Source organism: Chelon labrosus (assembly GCF_963514085.1).
Source record: "Chelon labrosus genome assembly, chromosome: 11".
Lineage (NCBI taxonomy): Eukaryota > Metazoa > Chordata > Actinopteri > Mugiliformes > Mugilidae > Chelon > Chelon labrosus.
In genome coordinates this window covers 7519248-7541173 of record NC_140344.1, presented here as the reverse complement: position 1 = coordinate 7541173, position 21926 = coordinate 7519248, and the positions used below count along the sequence as shown (strand labels likewise).

The 21926-nt window shown below is 40.2% G+C and overlaps 2 protein-coding genes across 2 annotated transcripts in view; one reads left to right on the top strand and one right to left on the bottom strand.

Annotated features, from left to right (window-relative positions):
* Positions 1-21926, top strand: part of LOC311496176 (uncharacterized protein) — a gene marked incomplete at its 3' end in the record, with an annotated part of 351079 nt that overhangs the window by 226999 nt on the left and 102154 nt on the right. The window lies entirely within an intron of this gene.
* On the bottom strand, positions 994-19681 carry crabp1a (cellular retinoic acid binding protein 1a). Its single transcript, XM_084555174.1, has 4 exons — positions 19331-19681; positions 15816-15994; positions 4238-4351; positions 994-1390 (listed from the first exon to the last, which is right to left on the bottom strand). Exons 1-4 carry the CDS (start codon positions 19398-19400, stop codon positions 1340-1342), a joined length of 414 nt encoding a protein of 137 aa, XP_084411300.1. The 5' UTR covers positions 19401-19681; the 3' UTR covers positions 994-1339.

Here is a 21926-nt window from a genome sequence, read left to right as displayed (position 1 = left end):
TCCACATAATTTAATTCCTGTTGCATAGAATGAAAGAACTTGTGCCGTCTGTCTCCGTGAAAAGTTGACTCAATTAATCAAGATCCTCATGCAAATCCAGTATGTTCTTATCTGAAGGGTCTGAAAAAAAAAAATAATAATAAAAAATGTAGAGAAGGTGGTGAATAACGGAAGGGATAGGGGACTGGAGCATGATGGGATGAGGAGTTTTCAACCTGAGGATCTTTGGAAGAGCGGGTTTAGTTTTGAAGCTCAATGTGGTGGCTCTGGTCATCGCCATCTTGGCAGTGCCTCACTCAGCCTAACTCCTGACCAATTCAAAAATAAGTAAAGCGGTGAAGTGACAACTAGCCAGATGTGATGGCACGCACATGCCACTCAAAGTGGCCATGTCCTAAAGTATACATAACTACATTCCAAGTTAAACTGGTGAATAATATAATAATTCATCTTGGTATATTTGTCATCAATGGGGAGACAAGAACAGTTTTTTGTATCAGGCAGTAAATTTGTTTACTTCTGCTTTGTTAGCATACAGAAATGGAGGCATTAACATGGAGGTTTGTGGGCACTGACTCAGTTTTGGAGTAGGCCTCAAGTGACCATTTAAGACAGTTTTCAACACTTGCTACTTGGCCCGATACCACTGATGGATGTGTAAAGGTGTGATATTGCTGTACTTATGATCACAACCACGTGTGACATCACAAAGTACTTCAGTGCGGTGCTGCCTCACTGCTGCACCTGAAAAGCAGGTCGTTGCCACCAGTTGTCAGAGCCATATTAATCTAGTCCAGTTACTCTTTAATACTGAGGAAACTATGGGTCAGCATGCAGCATGAGGTGATTTGCTCTGTTTTTAAGATAAAGAAGGAAATTTGAACTTATCTGGTTTTCATTTAAAGATGCTCTGTGGAGTTTTCAACCACTAGGGGTGCTATGGAGTGATGATCTGTAGTGCACCTTTTACATAAGTTCATTTAATGAAGAAACAGGCTGAGATACCATGGTTTCCATATTTTATTTTTTCCTCTCGTCAAACATGAACACTTGATTGATGCAAATAATGACTAAGTGCTATGTAAACAGCTGACACCAGGGTTGCAGATACGGACACTGAGATATCCAGCTACTGAACTGCAGACACAATACTCACTACAAAGAACCAGATTATAGAGACAGTGCTATGGTTTTTGGAGACTACGCAGATTGATGCAGAGAGATTACACGGGATACTTTGCAAATGCGTTAGCGTGTTAGCATGACAGAATGTTGTTGGGTTTAGACGAGCTGCGGCCCAGCTGGATTCCTGCCTCGTCCTGATGTAGGTTGAAAGACTTCACTCCCGCACATAAATCCGTGTGCACACAACATCATCGGCCCCAAAAGTCTGGAATAAACAAAAAGACAATTTCAGTCATGTGATGGTGATTAGCCTTTGTAGTTTTCACAGTATAAAGTGGTGTACTGTTTTACTTCCACATACACAGTAGGCCAGTAAAGGGAATGTGAATAAGCCCCAGCCACACAGTTCTGACACAGCATGGTAACTAAGTGTCATACTGTTGGACTCGAAATAAAGGTTTAACTTTGATTGTTACTTATTCAATCACTGATATTTAATGTGTGCATGAAATACTTTCACATATTTAATGTGGGGGAATTTTAAACCCTCACATCAGACCATAACCCAACATCAGAACTGTCAAACAATGATGTATGTGGCACAACATCACAATCTAGGTCATCCCACAGAATAGTGATGATGAAATCCAAGGAAACTTTTTGGTGAAGGATTTATATACAGGCCTGAGCCCAGTCTTCTGATCTCACCCTTTCTGATTTTATTTCAGGGTGATGCAGCTGGAGAAAAAAATAAATAAAAAATCCACACAACTTTTCTCTCAAAGTGTTTTCAGACTAAACCAATTAAACGCATCATGCAAATCATATGGAAATGTGCCCCACTTACAGTGTGAACTGCCACGCACAATCAGACCGTCGCTTTATGATCGCTGGCCCTGCTTTGAGCTTAGAGCTAAAGCTCTGCGACTGCTGCGTCGTCTCTGTGTCTGGGGTCTTTTTTGCAAACAGATATAATTCAGATTCAGACAGTGTTGGATTTGACATTTCCAGACGTTTGTCCCAGAGAAAGAGGTTGTCTGGGACATCTCGAGATGCTAAAAGTAATCCAAGATTTTAATGATTCTGTATTTATCATGTGATTAGTATCACATGCTGAATCATTTGAAAATATGTTTTTTTATTTGTTAATGTTTTGTGCTGTGAAGTTCATGAGCTGGTAGTAGAAGATATTTAGGCTGATTTTGAGAAATTCGATTACATATTTACACACGTATAAAATAGCTTTGACTAAAACTATGTTACTAATCTTAGCTGAAGTTAATTTGTTGCCTCTGACTGAACAGTACGGTATATAACTCTTACTTTGAAAGTAATATAGGCAGCACAGAGCCACACAGGGTAGAGTGGGTTGTCCACGAACTAGAGGGTTAGCGGTTCGATCCCTGGCACGTGGACTACATGCTGAAGTGTCCTTGAGCCACTGAACTCTGAGTTGCTCCCAGTGCTCAGCTATGTCTTTGTGTATGTGTCTGTGTGAATTTATAGGTAGATGTGTCACTGTGTGTGTAAGAGAAAGACCATTCATCAGTACCACTTATGCTGACTTTGACGGAGCTGATTTTATATACTTTACAGTGTCACGTGACTAAACTTTAACGTATGCCAATTTGTATTTGTATAGTTCATAATATCATGATATCTTTTTTAAAGCTTTTATAAAGTGACTGCTAACTGCTGCTTACAAGTAGATGTGGTTGAGTGGAATCTGAAACAGTGGTGTTGCAGTACAAAGTAGCATCAAAACGACTGATTAAGAACAAGAGAATATTCTCTAGTATTTAATTAAATTTGACAACATAATTTGACTTATGGGGCTGTTTAAGTTTGAACTTCTTGATTTCTCAAACTAAAATTTTCACCTCTTTTCACAAGAAACAGCTTATTGTCCTTGGCACGACAAGATCTGCTGGTTAATGTTTCCAAGGTAACAACATATGCATGCACTGAGCCAATTTCATACCAGTGGGATGGACTAATGTGGCTTCATGCGGGTTTTGCGGAATATAAATACAGTATTCAGAATTGAGACTCTGTGATGGTTGTGCTGGGGTTGTGGGACGGGATGCAGGGAGGACTGAGGTGAGAAGAGCCGAGAAACTCAGAAACCTAGCTGCTGTCACAGCTCAGCCGGATCGATCTCCATCAGTGCATGAACGCTTCAGCTCCTCCAGGGCATCGGGGCCTACAGTGTCACCAGAGGGTCAGGCGCTGTAACACCTTCTGCTTTTATCACCTCGACACCAGAGGACGATTTATGTGTTCTTCCCTCATGGCTAGTCAGTCCTAACAATGAGGAGCTTAAAGTGAAATAATATGTAAGTGAAGATTTGAATAAATCTGTTCTGCTTAAGTGCCTGCTTCTGGCATGTAATATAAAGCTATGCAAACATCCTGTGATGCCTTTTTTAGCATCTAAGCCTTCTATATTGTTGTGTCTTTTGGACAATCATCTTATAAAATCTCGATGAACAACAACGTAGAGCGTGGGAGTGTTGAAGACTGAGAGGAGAAAGCCTCTGAGTCCCTGAGAACTCTTTGCCATTTACGTTGGTCTTAGACTTCTCCCCTGCACTTGGTTAGAGGGGCTTTAGACCCATTGACTCCTACCCGTATTAATCTGGTTAAATACAGGGGAAAGTACTGCAATGTCAGCCGAGCAGCTCCTCTTGTTCCCCTCTCACGTCTCTCCATGGGGTGGATGAAAGCTCAGTTCCTTGAGCAACAGCCTCTCTCATTTCCTTTATGGATGAATCTCCAGGGTGACTATATACACTCCCTGCCTTGTTTCATTAACTATTTCTCAAACCGAGTTGAGTAAGTGCTCCATCTTCATGCATCTGATGTCTTCTGGGTCTCCATGAGAACAAGTCGTGGAACAGGCAAACCATACAGATGAGCTGCCCATCAGATCATTCTCTAGCTTTACTTAAAACAACTTTAAGAAGATCACTGCAACCCTTTTTTTCCTCTCTTGTCTTTGTTTAGCCCAGCCAGAAATTGAAATTCATCAGGCTATTTCAGAGCTTTTGTAGAATCTTGTGATCTATTAAGATGCTTTCAGTGAGAAGATGACTCATTGCTGTGCGCTCACCAGTGTGAGCTCATCTCCGTTCAGCTCTCGAGTCCAGTAGGTTTTGGGGCCATCGCCATTCACCAGAGTCTGCTGACAGTGAATCTTGTTCTCGGTCTCCCAGGTGGCGAGGCTCTGCAGGAGGAGGGACAACAGGGCGGTAAGATCAGAACCATGAGGATCTGCAAGGTATACCCTCATGTAACACTCTTAGGTGATGTTTGGTTTGCTTTAACAACACACCCAGTTACAGCTGTTTTAAGACCAGTCATGACTTCTCAAAGCTGATTTGTTACAAGTTAAAAAAAATTCATATAAAGTTATTATTTATTAGCATTTTTTTTTCAAAGACAGACACTGGATGGCATGGGGGCTGATCCCTGCAGATCACATGAAGAAAACCTGTCCAGAAGAGTACATTAATGTCCTTGGTTTTGGAGTGAAAATAAATTCATATATAGTGTAGTGTATATTCAGTACAGTACAACCTAACTTAAAACAAAAAACATAATGAACAAAGAAATATAATCTCATACGTCAGCAATCTCATTCTATAACGGACTGAGTAGAAAAAACATTAAATCCTCTTTAAGCACTTTGATCGGACAAGGTCTCGGTCTGCTAATTCGTTTCAATGATATTTCAAATTACCTCAACAGGATTAGTCAGACTTTGTCTTTGGGACTAATTTCTCTTGAAGGAACTGACTCAAATAGCCTCTCAGAGGGTTGAGAATTCATAAAAGTTCATGACCAAAGTCACCCTGTGGTGCTAATTTCTGCTAATGGAGTGGATCTATCATTATGGTCAGCTTAGAGTCCATTAACTGCCCTCGTATTTCATTACCTCAACTGTCTACAGATCACAAAAGCTGTTCGTTTGACATTTTGAGAACTACACTTGCTGAGGCGGGAAGAAAGATATCATATCTGTCAGTTAAATATGAAGTAGTGGTGATTTGTCCTAGCGTAAAGATGGGAAATGGGCTGGCTCCTCCATCATGTTTATTGTTAAAGACATGATATCTAATTTCTTTAATCCATACTAAAATATAAAAATAAACTGAGTGCTGTAGGCATATTCTCTTCAAACACAGCCTGGATAGTTGTATTCTCCCCATTCCAGTCTGCATGCTATGCTATGCTAACTCTCTTCCATTGCAACAGCTTCATATTGAGAGGGATAATTAGATATTTTGGAAATACAGTTCATTCATTCATTTTCTGACCATAAATACAATTCAAAGACTGACACGTAGTGTTTGTCCATTCAGTACAGAAGGGGAGCCTGGAGATAGCTAGCTTATCTTTGCTTAGCAAAAAGATTGTCTGGCCAGGCCTTAAAACTCAACAAGCAGTTTCTCTTAACTTTATTTTTTATTTTTTCCATACAAAAAGTGGTATAAAAATGTGTAATTTTATAAGATGTATTTTAGAGTTAGTAGGAACAAATGACCAACACAAGGTTTCCTCTTTTTGAGTCTTTGTCCCAATCTAACCTAATGCTCCCATGTTTTATATTTGGAGAATCAGAGTCCTGTAATGTAAATGCATGGCGGTCAGTGGCAAGAGATGAATATTTTTTGGTTCCTGTCTATGATGTGTGTCAGTTGCAACTTAAGAAAGTCATAGATTGCCATAAACTTGTAAATACATACTGTATCTAGATACGTTGCACACCCAAAAGTCACAGAAATTAATTGATCATAACTTTCTCTATTCACAAACCACCCGGAGATGCTAAAACCGGGAATGATCTGTCTCTCACCATTGACTACCATTCATATCTTCTCAAATATAAGGTCTCAAATCAGTCTCTATATTTAATGGACATGTAAGCATTTTATTGATGATCTTAGCTATCTCAAGAAAGAGAAATATCAGTCTATGACTCATGTCTATATCTAATTTAAGTCCTGAAGTCTGTTCTTCACATTTTCTCTCTTCATGTTGCTGTCTGACTCTGATTATGTTTCCCACACTGCTGAAATGTGTCTGCTCTCAAAGCATCCAGCTGTATTTTCATTTTCAACATAGCTTCTTAAGCCAGAGATCATATGCCAAACCCTGATCAAAGCTGTCACAGTTTCATCCAACTCAACATTAAAATCCAACTAAATTAAAGCTGGGCAGCCTCACCATGAAACCCATTATGGTTTTCCTGCATATTGTAACAAAGCTGCGATGTTGCTTACAGACTGTGTGTTTGATCATTTGTACTGTTTTGTATTAACAAGCACCACTGCTCAGCTGTGGGTGAAGCAGCAGCCTCAGTTTCTCAGAGGCAAATCTTAATCACCATATCAAAGGTAAGCCACCGTGGGTCCCTGTAGGCCGCCGTCCGAGGTCTATGCCAAGTTGAACAGCAGGGCTTTTCTACAGCTTCCCCTCCGAATTTTTTTTCTTCTAATAAAGCCAGAGCCCTGAGAGTCAATTAGCTACGGCTTTATTTTAGCCCTAGCATCGGTCTCTGCCTCTGACATGGATGGATTTTCTCAGCCACCGAGAAATTCTCACACTTTTTTATCCAGAGTGCATGTGCACACACACATTTGAGACCAAGACTGATTCATTCTGTTTCCACAGCATTTGTTTGACCGTTATCTTTTTCAGTAGCTTTTTACTTATAAGAACACTGCCTTTGGCTTGGGTTCGGTCTCTCGTTGCTTATCAGACGCAAACAGTGCGTTGAAGATTAGGAGAACATCTAATTTCCTGCTTGGTTTAAAGTCGTTATGTTGGATTTCACAGCATCTCTTCCAGGGCCTGAAATAACACACTCTCTCTTTTGGGCTCACCTCTTCCCACAGTTTGATCACATTATCTCTCTAATGTCAGTGTCTGCTCATCTCTTTTTCCAGTAGCTTCAGGCAGTGAAGCACACTTTCTCAATAAACCAACTGAATCAGTTCTTTTTGGTGAAGAAAGTGACAATTTAAAAATGATCAGACGGTACCAGCTGATGATGAATGGTGGATTCCCATGAGAAGTTACGGTTCTAACTGGACATTTCACTCGTCTAACACTTGTGTTCCACAGTGCTTGAAAGAGACATTCAAGAGAACATAGAGAAAACCTTAAAAATTAGAAAGCCACCACCTTCATATCTGTTTATGAATAATCACGCCTTTCATCGCTGCATTATCAGTTGATGTGCTTCACAAGAGAATAACTGGGATTACTTTATTGGAAGTATAACAACTAAATACACTGAAGTTTGTGCCAAATTATTGATCATAATTTTTGCTAGGGAATAGTCTGTTTTCAAAACAGACATTTTGACATGCACCAGCAGGTGTATTAATGATGGCTGCATTCCACTTAGGGGAGGTCGGGCTGACGTAAATGCTGGTTCTCTGACTCATCTGAAAAAGATCTATTATGCGCTTATTAGGGAATTACAAATTCCTCAGGGTGCATTTAACGTGTTTGAGGGTGTGTTTACTGCCTACAGTGTTTGCAACACGACCATTATCTTATAAAATTCCATGTCAACCAGGTTTTAATCTTTAGATAGTCAGGAATTAAGAATGACCATCTAGAAAACTACAGCTGACCTTGCAATTCATATGTCCATGTTTCTCTACAATATACAGAGCCGAGGGACACATCTGTGACCTGGTCAGCTGGAATGAAAAAACGTTCGACGACCTAATGCGTATGATGCAGGAGAGGCCAGCTCTGAATCACAGTCTGTATCTCTTTCTATCTCACCATTAACCTGCCATAGCCAGACTGAATTATTATTATAATAGGAGTCTGGTAACACTCAATTGAGATTCCATTATGGTTCGTGTTTCAACTGATACAGAGAGAAAAAAAACTTCTGGACGCAAATGGAAAGTCCTTAAGTGACAATGGATTACCACAAATGCCTTAATTGTCATGGTTTTGAGTTTTTAATGTTTTTATTATGTTTTCAGCTTTATTTTGTAATCAGCTTTCTTGTTGGATTCAAGTTTTACTGTCTTGCCTTGTGCCTTGTGCCATCTGTCTTCGTCCTCCTTCTATCATTGGTCTCGCCTGTCTGTCCTTATTCCATAAGCCCTTGTGTGTGAGTTTATATATAACCCTGCCTTTCCCTTTGTCAGGCCTGTTTCTGAGTTCTTGTCTTGGTCCTCGCCTGTTTTTGGATTTGGATTTGGATTTTACTTGCATACCCTGCAGCGCCTTTTGTGAGTTTTCATTTAAAGTCATTTTGTTTCCAGGTTCTGCCTCCCTGCATGTCCTGCGTTTGGGTTCCACCTAACAACTCCAAACGTAACATTAATGGCTGTTAACTGTTCAACCTTTAAAGTTATTTTACCGTCAGTATCTTTTATGACACACACAACAGCAAACCTCTTGCTTGTCTGACAGCAGCCATTTGACTACGTTGCTGTTACCCCTCTGTCCATCACCACATGAAGCCCGTGCAACCAAGTAGGCGCTAACATGCAGTATGCACTAACTGGTCACTGATTGTAGTCTTTGCATTGTGTTCAAGTGAACAAGTGACCCAGACACGGGTGATGTAAGGTGACGTTACAGTCTGTCTTTGTTGCCGGTAGTTCTTTGATATTGGGTCAGTGTGTGTTGTGTTCAGTTGTGTCTTAAAAGGAAAGCAATGGTGAGTTTAGGGATATGGACAAATGTATTCACTTCCCTGGACATATGTAAGATATGTAAGTGTATGTATAACTTTATCTGTGCTAACAATATAAATGTTCTTAAACATTGTTAAAATCATGTAGCTGACGCTGATTGTCCTCAACATATGGAAAATAAACCCCAGGAACATTTTTCAGTTAAAGTCTGTTGAAATGCTGTACACAATAAGCATGAGGATGTGAAGTCATGATTTGGTCTGTTTAACCTACCAAACCTAATTTTAACCCTAAATCTAATTTGAAAAGGTAGAAATCAATCAAATTTGGATGAATAAAAACTGTGAATATTAAATCTTGCCTTCCGTGAATAATGGAAGCAGTACAGAGGAATTGGTCTATCCAGCCACCCCAGATATTTGTCTGTTGTTTGCCGCGGGCCTGTTCCTGCCTCTCTGTGCTAAATGACACGCTGTCAAAAGAAGAGAAATCACACTTGAATCTCAAGCGCTCTGATCTGAAAATACATCCTCACTTTAATCTAATCTATGCGCCGAACTTCTTCAAAAGCTACGGATGAACATGTTTGTAAAATACACAACGCAAGACTTTTTAGTGAATGCTATCTGTGACATGCACACTCCACGTCTGGCCCCTGTGCCTCTGTGTAGCCTCGTAGCTAAAAGTCGTCTGTCTCTATGGCAACCAGTTGCGTTAAAAGACTACATTAGTCATTTTGCCTGGAAGTGACTTTGTTGCTTTCTGGAAATTGAGTCTGAGAAGGTTTTCAGATGAAAATGTTGCAGCACTGTATTATCCCTCAAAACATATTTTTCAGCAAAGTTCAACCTCAGCTGTCACACAAACCCACGTCTTTCTTAGAGATTTTTCCACTCAGAATTAAACACCTCTATCCATCAAAGCCAGTCCACTGTCTGCTTCTTTGTTGCCTCCTGTTTACTGACAGGACACACCTTATCACTTTCCCCTCCTGGAAGTTAGATCCCACCCCACTCACACAGATTAGCTGGAGCTTTTTAACCTTGTGGCAGTGTTAATCAGCCCTTTGCTCTTCGCCAGGCACAGATCACCGTGTAATCCCTTTAACCACGGGTGCAGCCAGACTCGGCCAAAACCCACTTAGGCCTTTTCTGCCAACCTGCTCCACCTGAGAGTACGCCAACCCCCTCCTCCTCCTCCTCCTCCTCCTCCTCCTCCTCCTCCTTCTCCTCCTCTTCCTCCTCAGGCCCTTTCAGCACATGTGCCAGTGTCAGTGGGCGCTGCCTCCTGCAGGTTCAGCTCCAGTCGTGCGTGTGATTGCACACAAGACGACAATAAGCTTGTTGTTGACGACTACAGCCTCAATATTATATCCAGACAAAGTATGCAGTGCAGAACAGTAAAAAAATAAAAAAATAAATAAAGAAAAACGGTATAGCCAGACTCAATTCTTATCTTTCTTATACGAGTCTGGTAACACACAAGCATGTCTGGTTTGGGGAACTGAAAATACCTCTGTACACAACCAGATAGTCCTATAACCAAATAAAGCGATTTAGTTGTAAACAAAAATCAACTCCATGGTGCTCAGATGCATGACTAGGTTGCTGCTGTTAGTCTTGTGTCCATCACCACATGTAGCCCACCCAGACGTTTTGATTGGATTGGCAGATCAGAGCAGAGCGACCGCAGACCAGATTTTTGGCAGAAAAAAAAATATGGGCTGGGAAGCTGGTCATGCTTCCAGACTAAAAAAACAATTGTTCGTGGTATTTGTGAGGTTAAAGTTGCATTATTGTAGTCTGAAGTCTCCTGAAACTTGGTTGTTAACATAACGAGTTCCTATTTAAACCTCAGACTTCCCACCAGTCCCCTAGAACTGAAGAAGCTATTCGGATGAGTGGTGAAAAACAAACTAAAAAAAACTCTACAAGTCCAGTTGCCTTTTCTGAACCTTTTTTGGATATACCATGACCTGGATGACTGAGAACCTTCACAGACATCTGTAGCAGTTGTTTGTGGCGACAAAAAACACATCAATTCGTACTGGTGCCTTTCAGCTCGGTGTTTTGGTTTGTTGGCCCACGAGTTTACTGTTCTGATTGAAAGTCTCACTAGTCTCCTCTACCTCTTTGCAGCATCTGAAAACAGACAGAGGCAGTGCTCAACTAACTGGTGAACATCTGGGAAAATTTAACAGCTTATTAGACAGATATTTTTAACAGAAGGTCATGGACATTAAAAAAAAAAACAACTGAAGGCTGGGTGTGTTGTACTATAAAGATAATTTATCCTAGGGTTGTGTAAAATTTCAAAAGGTCTCCATAACAGGTTTGTGTGACGCTAATGTCAATATTATAGCATATTTTCAGTCTGCTGTGCAGCCCAGCAGTAACTAATCCATATTTAATATCAGGTTGCATATCCTCCATCACCTCCTCCTCACTCATGATGTTGTCTCTTGGTTTCCTCCTATGTTTTATGCTGCCACTGTTCTCTAACTACGTCCTTTTTTTCTTCTTTTAGGAACTCTTGGCTTTCAGGCTGGTGCCCAGCAGTGAAACACAGTTAATCCAAAATGAGAAAAAGGGTTGGCTGCACGCCAAATCTACACTCAAGACACACTTTCTGAAATGTTGTTTTAATTTAATTGTGGATTTGTTAGTGCTTGGAAGGATGAACGGCTTTTTTTGGCATGGGCCTCTTCAGCTAGGGGACAGGTGGGATCACAGGTTTAACAGCTGCAAACTAACCTTTTCACATTATACAACTATGTTCAACTCCTCTCAGTTTGGAGAATGTCTCATATTCACATTTTTTTTAATTAAATCTCCTGTGCTGCAGGAGAAGCAATCTAATGCATTCAGTAGCCTGACATTTAATGGCAGTCTGTTGTATCATAAACACGATCATCAGTGATGCTGATGCTCAAACCCAAAAAGACAGTTGTGAGGAATGTGTGATGGCAACTTGACTCGTCTGTCTCCCCGCACAGAGGCTTCATGTGGAGAAAAGCCGCACTGAGAGCCGTCTAGCCCTGCCCAGTACCCAGCATGCCCCAGGGCTCAGACAGAAGGAGCCACGCTGTCTCCTGGGACCCGAAATAGGTCGTGTCTGTTCTCTCTGACTGCAACATGTAGCTCAAACCATAAAGCAAAAGGCAAACACAAGAGAAGGGTAATTCACATTTTAGCCGGTGACCTCTGATAAAGCACATTAAGTGCTGTTTTACTTGTTATTTCCACGAATATTGTCCAAACGCTTATCTGTACTGCAGATACCCACAGGGGTATTGTGGTTTCAGGAAAATGCACACACTGTCTCCAGTTCCTCCAGCTCCTGGCCGAATTAAGTTGACTTAATTTAGACCATGCATGCAATTATTCATTTTCCTTTTCCACGTGCAGCATTTTCTTCTCCATGGGCATGAATATTGTGGACGGTAAATTATCACTTAACCATCTGGGAATAGAAGCAGACGGCTGTGTAGTCTTTTGGAAGAGAAATGTAGGAATAAGATAAAATAAGGATGTTTGTGTGGTTAGAGCAGCGGCCCTGAGGCAGTTAAGACACGTCAGTGGCTTGAACCTGAACCATCAAGCTAAAAGACAGATGGCTAACCAGCATAACAGTCGCTGAAATACAGATCAGATATAATGGCACACAGTGGAAGATATACTTAAAAATGAATGGTGCAGGGTACGTTAACCTAATACTAGCAATAATAAATCTGTTGTCATTTTGAGATTTCAATAATTTAATAATTGTAATAAATTCTGATTTCTGGAATGAATCTAACACCATCCAGCACCAACTAAAATGTTAAATTTTGCTACATTTTCATTGTTATTTAAGTTTTGTTTAAGTTCTCAGATGTTAAAAGCTCAGTCTGTGACTCTAAACTGATTCATCTCTGCAACTGTAATCAGTTAAAATGACATGAAGGAAATCTGACTTGATTATTCCAGAAAATCTATAATCACTGACCTTTTTACTTGTACATACCCGTTCATGCCATGCTGTAAAATAAAGCTAATTTAAAGAACACTTCAGTTCTGCACTGACAAATGTAAGCAGGGGTGCTACATCTGAAAATAAGGTATAGATTAACATTAATGCCGGTTTCAACACGTGACAAAGATCTTGTGAATCTCCCTAAAACCCCAGGTCGATGCGGCGACTAGAGTAGCTTGACAAGTTCTACTGTCATCTTGCATCAGTTATGTAACTCCGCTACACTGCAACACGCTGCACATTGAGGTGGCTGAATGTACCGCAGCACAGCTCTCACTGACACCAAACTTCATTTTCTCCATAAAGCTATTTGCACTTGTGGATGACAGTTGCTGCAAGATACTGACTGAGACTTAAAATATGCACGAATAAGAAGCAGCTTATATTGTCTGCAAAATACTGAGCAGTGAGTGCAAACATGGTTACTGTTTTTGTGGATTTTTCATAAAAATGTGTTAATACAACCCACAGTATGTCACATGTGAAAACTCTTCCCCCTTTACTCTCGTTAGTATCTCATGCCTTTTCCAAAATGACTTTGAGACTTTATGATAAATATATAAATATAAAGCTTGGGTTTAATCTTCTTGCTTTGTTCAATTATCATGCCTCTCTTTTGAGAGGATGATGCTAGATTGCATGTTAACTTGTTGAGGAACTGTATATAGTGTGTTTATTCACTGTGTCCCTCCTCTGCTTGCTAAGCGGACGATGATAAACAGATGTCAGCCTCTAGAAGGTGAATGTGGTCTTGTTTTACTTATCAAATTTAGATTTTTCACACGTCATTCTACATTTTTATGCTTGGATTTCAGCAGAATAGCGCTGACTCCCTAGTAAGCAGAACGGAAATGCTTAAATGCATAATTTTCATCCTTGTTTCACATTCACCTTAAGAATTCTTATGTCAAAATGCGACATCATGCGTTCTGACAGTGCAATATATGGAATTAAAGTAACAGTTATAAAGAAGAAAAAGCTCTACTTGCAGTACATTAGTAGCATTATCCATATAATGTAACACATTTAAAGGGATATACTGTTTGTGGTTCATTATTAAGAAATCTGTAGATTAATGAGACAAATCATACGCTTGATATGCTTCAACACCAATGAGAAATTCATCAAATGTTCAGGTGTGGGGAGGACATGTGTTTCTAGATGGATGCTAATCAGGCTAAATAATCTGTCCACTTTATCCACTTTAGCTAATTTTACAGGCTGCATATTTATTAAACAGATGACGTAAATGTCTGTTGAGATCATATCAGGAGGCGTCTCTGGTTTCTGAGAAACCAATTTATTACAAGTAACAGAACAGAACATGCTGTTATTTCAGGGTTGGGACTCTTTTATCTACTGAGCAGAATAGATCTCTAGTGTTTAGTGTTTTGTGGACTGTATGCACTTGCTTGCCAGTTCATTAGGACAAGTGAGAATAAATGCATTCTAATATAACAGCCGAGCACTAAATGTTCTTATATTTGTTTTTAAATAACCCAGAAACAGCCCCATATTAGTCGGTGGGCTAGGTTAAATAACAGAAACACTTTAGTGTTAAATTCAATCCAGTTTAACAGCACCACACACTACATCCTCCATAATGATCGTCCAGTTTAATTACCACCTTTCTGATGCTGTTTCAACATGAACTAAACACTATAACAGTCATGAAGAAAGATTTACTGCAGGACTATTATATTCGTTTTAACTAGTGTATCTAATAAAGTGGCAGGTGTGTGTGTCTGTGTAGGAGCTCTGACTGTGGATGAGGATGAGAGAATCCACCCCCTGGGTCTGGAGAGGATCAGAGAGAAATTCTCATCCTTCCAAACTCCAGCTGTCCTTAATCTGTCTGCTCAGACGTGAGCATGATACCAAATGATGAGGCTGCAGGGAGCTATTCATTTTTTATTTAAACCCTCAGAAACAATAGCATGTTGTCTTCATTTAGACATCTGAATTAAAGTGTCGTTCAGAGGAAGATTTACTGACTTTGCCATCAACCAATTCAATACCAGCGCTGCAGGGATCTGAGATTTTGACTGGTTTAGATTCTCACTGTACCTGTCCACACGCTCCACATTTAACATGGTAATCACATTATTATATGTGAGACCAATAATACGTCACCCAGAGTAGGATCTCATCACCATAACACCTTTTCAGACAGCAACAGTGTGAATACTTTAAACAAACCAGTTACTATTATTTAAACTTTACCTTTGTCATTAAATCAACAAGAAATCCCCCAAAACACTGATCCCTGCTGAAATGTTTTAACTGGGCACAGAGAGGACTAATGAGACGTCTTCTCTCTGATATGTCATGTCAGCAGCTCGGCGGCTCATTTGTCAGTGTGTGAAAGGAGCAACTTGTGTTACTTCACCTTGGTATCTTAGCTTACTGGGGCACAAAGACAAACCATTTGGGTCAGTTATAAACCAGTTTAATTGTGGTGGTTTTCTATTGGTTTTGTTTTACTCATTGAAGTCAATGGCAACACTTTAACAGTTAGACCTATGGGGACAGAGCATTTCTGCCACCAATTGTGTGATATTAATGTGAAATGATTTAATGTTTAATACTACTCTAATGCAACTTTGTTGAGGGTGTTACCATGGTGGAACCAATAATAACCTCAACACTCAACACTCAACACTCAACCCTCAACGAACAACTAATATAATCAAAATTAAAACTTCTATCATATCCATTAATTTAAGTCTTCCCCCTTTAATGTATGTGTCTAACTTCAGAGTCCCCCGTTTCTGCATGCAGCCCAGACTTATTAATAGCATATTCTGCACTGTTGGAAAACTTGATAGCTGAAAGGAAAAAAAAATTAAACTCAAGATAACAGGAATGTTTGAATTAAGCTCAAAATGTTATGTGTGACTTGGTGTTTGAGAGCTAAAATGAGCCAATGAAGTCTGGAAGTTTTGCCTCCATTCTGCGCTACTTTTAAATGGCCACATCAAAGTGTTTCAGCAGCTCTACCTTGCACTTCCGTCCATCCACCGTCTCCTCATCAAACTCTTCGCCGATGTGGAAGTTGATCTCGGTGGTGCGCACACTGGTGGACGTTTTGATGTAGAACTGCTCACCGTCTTGACGGATCTCCACATGGGGGTTGGAGGCTGCCGCCACAGCCACCTTCCTCAGCATGGCGTTCACTCCTGAACGAACAGTGCAAAAGAGCAAGGTCTCAGGGTCAGTCTCACCGTTCAACAAGATTAGTTACAGGTTGGTGGGATTTCTCTCTAGCATGAAATACACATGGGGATGTAACTGATCGTCACCTGTGGCTGTTTTTGTTTTAAATTAGTTTTGTTCTTAATGTTGGCTAAGTGGGCAACACTGTTATTATAATAATAATAATAAGTTTAATGTGCATTGAGCAAATACACAGTTGAAGATTTTATTAAAGGAGTACCTTACTGGTCAAAGACAGACTTAATGAAATAGTACAGTAAAACAGTAATCACAAAATATAGATATAGACAAAATAAAGAAAACTGATTTCAGGCATTCGAGGAAAAACTAATTAACAATCCAAATCTACATCCATATGACACAGATAAGAGAGACAGAAAATGTAAAAAAAAAAAAAAAAATTAAGTTCCACTGGTGCTAATGTTTACAACAAACCATTTCCCATTATGCATTTGACCGCACCCTTCGGTCCTCTCCAGGCCCTCATGCCAGCTTCTATCAGCTCAGCCCTCAAATATAGTGAGACATGCTGCCTGTACGTATGTGTCCTTGTATTGGTGCGTTTGTGCGTTTAAGCATCCACTTAAGCTTACATTTTAACCAGGAATGACAGAAATGTGTGTGTTTTGGAGTAAAAACACAATAAATGCTCTGTGGCTCTGACAAAAACCTCAACTATTTCTCAAAACTGGGAGAAATCTGTGGAATTTTGGCGCTGAAATCCATGTGAGGGATTATTTAGCCGCGTCTAGAGGGAAAAGAAACAAAGTCTGAAGGATGTCAGGGCAGGGCAGCGCTCGCTGACTGCATTTGTCTTATGCCTGCAAGAGTGGTGATCCTGCACGTGGCAACACCGCGGCTTGTGACAAGTCTTTGGCATGACCAGTTTGACTCTGCAAGGCCATCTGGCTTTTTGTCCTGCCAACGTCCTGGATCTTTTATTTCACTGCCCTCTCCTACCAATTGACCAAAGAGGTGAAATTATAGAAAGCTCACAACTTTGCACAGTTTTCAAAATAAAAAAAAATGTGATTTTGGGACACCGTCCTATCCCAAAACCACTGTGGTCCTACTTAGTTGACACCCTGGATTAAAAGCATAACAATGCAACAGCTCACTGGACCCCACCCATCATCTGAGGGATCACGCCATGTGCTTTTATAGCATTAAATATGCATGAGCATCACTGAGCCAGGCAGTTCATCCAAATCTCTAAAAAGATGTTATTTTCTTAAAACTCAACTTGCATTGATTTTAGATTATAGAGCATTTTGTATAATGATCTAACAAGATCTGGTTACTTTGCAATTAATATTACAAACAGGAGGTCATGGTTTAGAAGAACAAGGCAGAGGAGTGAAGACCCCACCCCTGAAATATCAAGAAGGGTCTGAAGTCTGTAGCTCATCATAATGTTTTCTGGGCACTGATATAAATGTCTCTTTCTGATGCCTAAACTGAAACGTTAATTAGTATTTTTTAGTTTCATGACATTAACTTCATAAGGCTCATCAGTTAAACCGTGCATGTAGAATGCCGTTCTTTTGCATAGTTTGATCCAAATCCAGACACACATGTCTGCTCTCAATTAGCAAACGATGAGCCTGATCAGTTCCTACAGCTCTGTTCACTCTGCATGGTGCTCTGCACTCAGGACATAACGATCCCCTCCTACTGTAGGGGAACCTTCGAGTCAACATGTGATTATAAGGATGTTAATGGAAAGTGGCGTCCGCGCGGCACTGGGATCCACATTAGTTTCCCGTCAGACCTCTCTCATTGACCGGGCCCTTATGCAAGAGCAAAATGGTGATCTGATCAGGCAGATGTGTATGATGTGTTCATGACTGGATGAGGCTCTCAATGAATGATTTCTTCTAAGATCAAATGGGAACAGCTGTTGCTCTATGATAACTTGATCATGACACTGCAGACGTGTGTTTTGCAAGGTTTCTTCTGTGAATCAGAATCATTCAAAATGACTTCAGAGCTTTAATTTTAATAAATTCATACTAGCTGCCAAAGTAAACTGGATTTTGGATGGCCGTTCAAAACTTTTTCAAACACTTCAAGTTATTATTATTGTCCCTACTGACAACAAATCATCTGAATACCACAACCAACAATGCGGTAGTGTGTTGACTTCCATGGTCTGTGGCACTGAACCCAAAGCTTTACAAGTAGCTTCATATCAAATGACTTTAATCACTGAAACAATGAAGTAGCTGTAGTTTTTTTCTACAGCTAGTTTGATACTGCAGTTTTATTAGTCAAACAGAAACTGCATTTTCATCTGTGGACTGTAACACATTTACAGGAAGCTGTATTTCTGACTGGCCAAAAATTTACTACAGTGCCCAGGTTCATCATAAAGAGGAGACATGTCACTTAATGTGTTTATAAAGCTTTGGGACAGAAAATAAAATTCTGTATCTATTAGGCTGATGAATAAATTCTTGGTTTGGTTGATGGGATTTGATATCTTCAAGAAATTCTTGTTTGTAACAGAGTTAATTATGAGGGAGTGTTTATCCAGAAAGCATGTGTGTCTGATACATTGATGCACAAATCGTTTCAGCTTCACTGAACACAAAACTTCTCCCATACATTTTCATCCTAATTTGGAAGAATTAGTGTCTAAAAAGTGGGCATCGTGATGCAGCTCGTCGTCAATAATTCCCACAGAGTTGTCGAAGCTCCTCTGTGTACTCACAGTGGGACTTCTCCCCGAAGATTTCTACATTATTCTAAAGGCACCGAGGCTTTTGCAGTGCCCTGTCTGTTTCAGCAGTCCCGGCGTGACGAAACGCCGCCACACAATTGAATGACCCAGTTAAACTGGTCTAAATCTAAACCATCACAGCCATCAGCTAAGACTAAGAAGGGTGAAAAAGAATGAAAAAAGACAGGAGACAGGAGAACAACACTGGGCTCCAGAGACCTCCCCTGGCATTGCTAATGCATGCCCTACTTAAATGCTTGAACATGAATAATGTCCACCCCCCCGTCCTCATCATGTAACAATACCACGTCTGTTTAGGCTGGAATTTAGCATCCCCTGTTTCTTATCTCCTGTAGAGGCAAGGGGTTTCCCTTCGGCAGCATCTCCTCGATCTCTGCCTCCTGTTCCCATGGATCTTTCCCAACAATATGATGTTGTTGGAAGTCAGGCATGCCATTCCAAAAGAATAAGAGGAGCCTTTCTCTGCATGGACATGATGTGATGGATAGTCAACCTCATGCAGGGATGTAGCTCGGACTATAAAAGGGATTGAGGAAAGGGAGAGAAGAGGGCTTACCCAGGGCTTTGAGAAGTTCATCAAAATTCTCACTCTTCTTCATCTTCCAGGTGCCGGCAAAGTTAGGCATGTCTGCTGAGGCTGAGTGCGAAGGCTGCAGAAAGAACCTGTTCCACGTTCGGATGTCTCTCTCCCTCTCTTTCCTCTCTCCTCTGTCTCTGTTTGACTCTTCCTCACCCTCCTCCTCCCTCACTGTGCTCCTCTGGGCTCAGCCTCCCGTTCACACTGTTACACCCAAGTGTGTGTTTTTGTTTTTTTTGGATTCACACGGATGGATGCCCGCACACTCTCTGCCACCTCTTCGTCTGTGTGTCTCAGTGAGCTGGCTGCAATCTTGTCTGCGGCTACTGTCTTTAAAGGGAGGCAGAGGAGGTCCCTCCCCCTGAAAGCTCTGTCCCATTAATACAGTGGAGCGAGACTGCCGTGTCTGCTCTCTCCAGGGATCAGAGACTAATATTATATTAGAGTTTATTTATAGAGCGCAATTTTGTCAATAACTCCATTACGAATAGTCCTACTGTCTAGGAATAAGAAAGGAATATAAGCAGCTCATCACAAAATCAAAATACTATGTTGCTTTGTTCAAAATCAGTGGGTCAAAGAAAAGTTTGGTTAACCCTGCTAAACTTTTATTTTGGATTATACATCTTCTTTAAGGTTCAGTTAACTATTACACTGTTTACTATTATACCTTTCATGTGTGTTCTATACATTTTACAGTGTCTTTACACCGTTTCTTTCTGCACTGCCGAGTAAATGAGAGCAACACATCACAGTAAAATGAAAGTAAAATTGCGTGAGATCACCCATGAACCACAAACACAGGTCAAAGAGATCGTTTACGCCGCCAGTAATTATTCATCTGGATGTTCTGTATCGTACTGTATTAATAATGTATTAGTCAGTATTATCACATACTGTGGAATCAGAGGAATCATTTTGCGAATTGTAGTGCTGTAAGAAAGCTACAGCCGAGGTGCCAATGAGCAAATAATTCATCCTCAGACTAATCTTCATCTAAGTGAGCTGCTTCACTTATCTAGAAAGATTAGAAAGTGGAGCTGAGCATTGCTGTCATCAAGCAAAAACTCACCAATCTTATTAAAGGACCTGTGTGTACTATATGCTGGCATCAAGTGGTTCAACTTAACCTAGCAAATGAACGGCAAATGGAAAGATGAGGTCGCTGGGAATATCAATATCTTCCTCAGGCATTCTAAACTTACCAAGACAGCTCCATATGATTAAATTACTACAGATTAATTCACCATTCACCTCCACCATTTCTCAGTCAGCAAACTTGTGAACTTGGACCTTAACGAACATTTTTGTAAGCACGACCACATTTGAAATCAGCATAAGGTGGAAGTTGTTTTATGTATAACTGTCCCAGCATCAAGAACGAAATTATCATTTTTAACTGTCAGCCCACTGCCACCTACCTGACACAGCTAATAAGTAGCTAACTAAATACAACTGTAATGTTAAGTACCTGAGTGCCAAATGGAACCAAAACTCTGTAGTGGCATCAGTCATTATCAATGTAACCACTCTTGTGACACTAGTTGTTTGCATTTATTGTTTGCAGTAGTTTGGTATCTGTATGTTTTCTACAAGGACACATACTTTAGTGTAATGAAAGCTATGGTGACTTTTAACATCTGGGCAACAACAACAACTGATGAAGATTGTGCTTGGGTGGGTATGTAGCTTAATACTATATCAAATGTTAAAGTAAATGCTTGTATTTAAACTGTCGGTATTTGTATATATTATACACATATATTTCCTTTTTGTACCCTTGCATGGGTAAAGACAAGCAGCTAGAGTAAGACTACGACATGTTTCTTTTTGTTTCAGACCTCCACAGGGCAACTGAAAAGAATGATTTGATGTGACAGTAGCACGGGTCATAGACACATGACATATTTGCATGCTTGCTGAACAGCTATAATCACTCACCTAAATTCTCATATTTCACATTTTAGTTCGAAAGTAGATAGTTGGATCAACGCTTACTTCCAAAGGAAGGATTTAAATGACTCAAACTTCTTAGAAGCAGACACCTCATCTTAAAAGTTGCTGGGATTAGCCAGTTTTATCTGCATAGACACAGTCTGCCAGACCCAAATCCCATAATCAGACGAGAGTGATCATTTAAAAAGCAAAAAGCAGGAAATTGAAAATGACATAAGGAGCTGATGAGACTTTTCGCAGTCCAATTCCACATCTAAAGAGCAGAGTGGAGTCACAGAAATGCTTATACATCTAAAGAATATTAGAAATATGAAAGCTTTGATTCTGACTAAATTTTTGTTTGCCAGTCTGCCATTAGCCTTCATCTCTTTTTAATTTTGTTAATGTTTTTTTTTAATGTTTTAAATCCAACTCTCTTTACTCCTCCTATATTAATATAATGTACAAAAAGGGTTCATGGCAATTTAAAACAGGAAGATGATTGCATGTTTTATGTTGTTGTGCTCTCACGGCCCTTCATTTGGTCATGTTAAAGATAATGACATTAGACGTCTCATCCGCGTTTCTACACGCTGCAGCTGATGCCACAACAACAGGTTCATTAACCACCAATATCGGT

Excerpts from the sequence above, each read along its gene's own strand:
- crabp1a (XM_084555174.1), bottom strand. The coding sequence starts at position 19,400 with ATGCCTAACTTTGCCGGCACCTGGAAGATGAAGAAGAGTGAGAATTTT. Across the intron at positions 15,995-19,330 it reads TGAACTTCTCAAAGCCCTGG|GAGTGAACGCCATGCTGAGG; the intron begins GTAAGCCCTCTT and ends CTGTTCGTTCAG. Across the intron at positions 4,352-15,815 it reads TGGATGGACGGAAGTGCAAG|AGCCTCGCCACCTGGGAGAC; the intron begins GTAGAGCTGCTG and ends CTCCTCCTGCAG.